We start from the raw sequence: 1,345 nt of genomic DNA on the forward strand, positions 1-1,345 counted from the left end.
TTTTTTTTGCCTTTTTCTTGCGTTCCTAGAGAGAGACTCCATCGAGCAGATCTTGGCCGGGAACAGCGTGAGCACAGTCTCTGCTGCAACATCGTGTCCCGTGTGGTCTTTCGAACCACCGACCCACGCTGGCGCCCGACCTCAGCACCTCGCTCAGCCCAAACCGTCTGGCTTTTCAGCCTGCTTTCAAGAGCACTTTTCTTGGCGTTCATGGAGATAGCTCACTTTGAAAAAAACGCTCTCATTTTAGAAGTATTCCCAAGTGCCGGYGCAGGCGGGATGACCGATTTTATTCACGTTCGTGAATTATTTCAGTCAATTTCCACTTGCATCTTTCCAAATACACACACCCACGTGTGTGCCTCTCTATATGCACAAATCTTTGTGTGTGTGCGTACAGATATACGCACACGCTCGTGCACATGCACACATAGAGACACGCACGTGTTATTTTTCATTACCTGAAGCCCTCCCGGGGCACAAAACCAAGCCGCCGTCCACCCTTCCCCACCGCCACATGCCGCATGTCCCCCGTCACGCGGGAACCGGGGACCGCCCGGGTCGGCACCCCCGGAGCCGCAAGAAAAACACTAGTGGCGGCAGCAGCATCGGTAAAAATAACAATACAGCTGCCCTAAGGGTTATCCGGAGCAGCAATCCTCCCCCCAGCCCTGGGCCCACGGTGAGGGGCGTCCTGCAAGGTGGGAGGGGGGGGTGGCGGGTTCCCTCTGAGGTTTTGGGGGACTTTATCTTTTCTGCTATGTTTGGGGAGGCGAATAATTGTTTGGGGGGAGTTTCTGCATTTTAATTTTGTTGAGGGGATTTTTGGTTTGGAGGACGGTCTTTTCGTTGGGGGGGGGGCTGCATTCATTTTGATTTGGGGAGAACTCGGTTTGCCTGGCGGGGGGGAGGATGTCCTTTTTATCGGGGTATTTTTGCCTGGGGACAGCGGACCCTTTTTACTTCAGTTTCTGGAGGGGGGGGCGGTGGTCTTTCGGTGCAGTTTCCCCCTCCCCAGGATAATTCGGGGGGCGGCGGCGGGAGGGGGGGGKTGTTACCGTGGGGAGGGCTTTCAGGGGGCTCTTTTATTATCCAGCTGCGGGGCTATTTTGGGGGGCTCTGCCGTTTTTCTCTTTGGGCAGTTAGCTTCCCCCCCCCCTTGGGGTGTCTTCGGCGGAGCAGGGGCTGCTGCAGGACTCCCCCCCTTTTGGGGTGTCCTGCCCCCCGCCGCCCCGGGGCCGCCCTTACCCGTGCCGAGGTCTCGCCGAAGAGCGGCCGGTTGTCCAGCGCGCCGGTGCCGTAGCTGCGGGCGCCGAAGCCCTCCATGGCGGCGGCGGGGGGCGCT

At 58.3% G+C, this 1,345-nt stretch overlaps 1 protein-coding gene across 1 annotated transcript in view; it reads right to left on the reverse strand.

Moving 5' to 3' along the window:
• Positions 1 to 1,339, reverse strand: part of TMEM243 (transmembrane protein 243) — a 10,102-nt gene extending 8,763 nt beyond the window's left edge. Inside the window, exon 1 of the mRNA XM_085298985.1 lies at positions 1,249 to 1,339. Within this exon, the coding sequence (XP_085155111.1) occupies positions 1,249 to 1,326 (78 nt within the window). The 5' untranslated portion in view covers positions 1,327 to 1,339. The remainder of the gene's footprint in view (positions 1 to 1,248) is intronic.
• Between the last annotated feature and the right edge of the window lie 6 nt (positions 1,340 to 1,345).

This window comes from Rhea americana, unplaced genomic scaffold (genome assembly GCF_003343005.1).
Source record: "Rhea americana isolate MKP2758 unplaced genomic scaffold, rheAme1 scaffold_1, whole genome shotgun sequence".
In the NCBI taxonomy this organism is placed as follows: Eukaryota; Metazoa; Chordata; class Aves; order Rheiformes; family Rheidae; genus Rhea; species Rhea americana.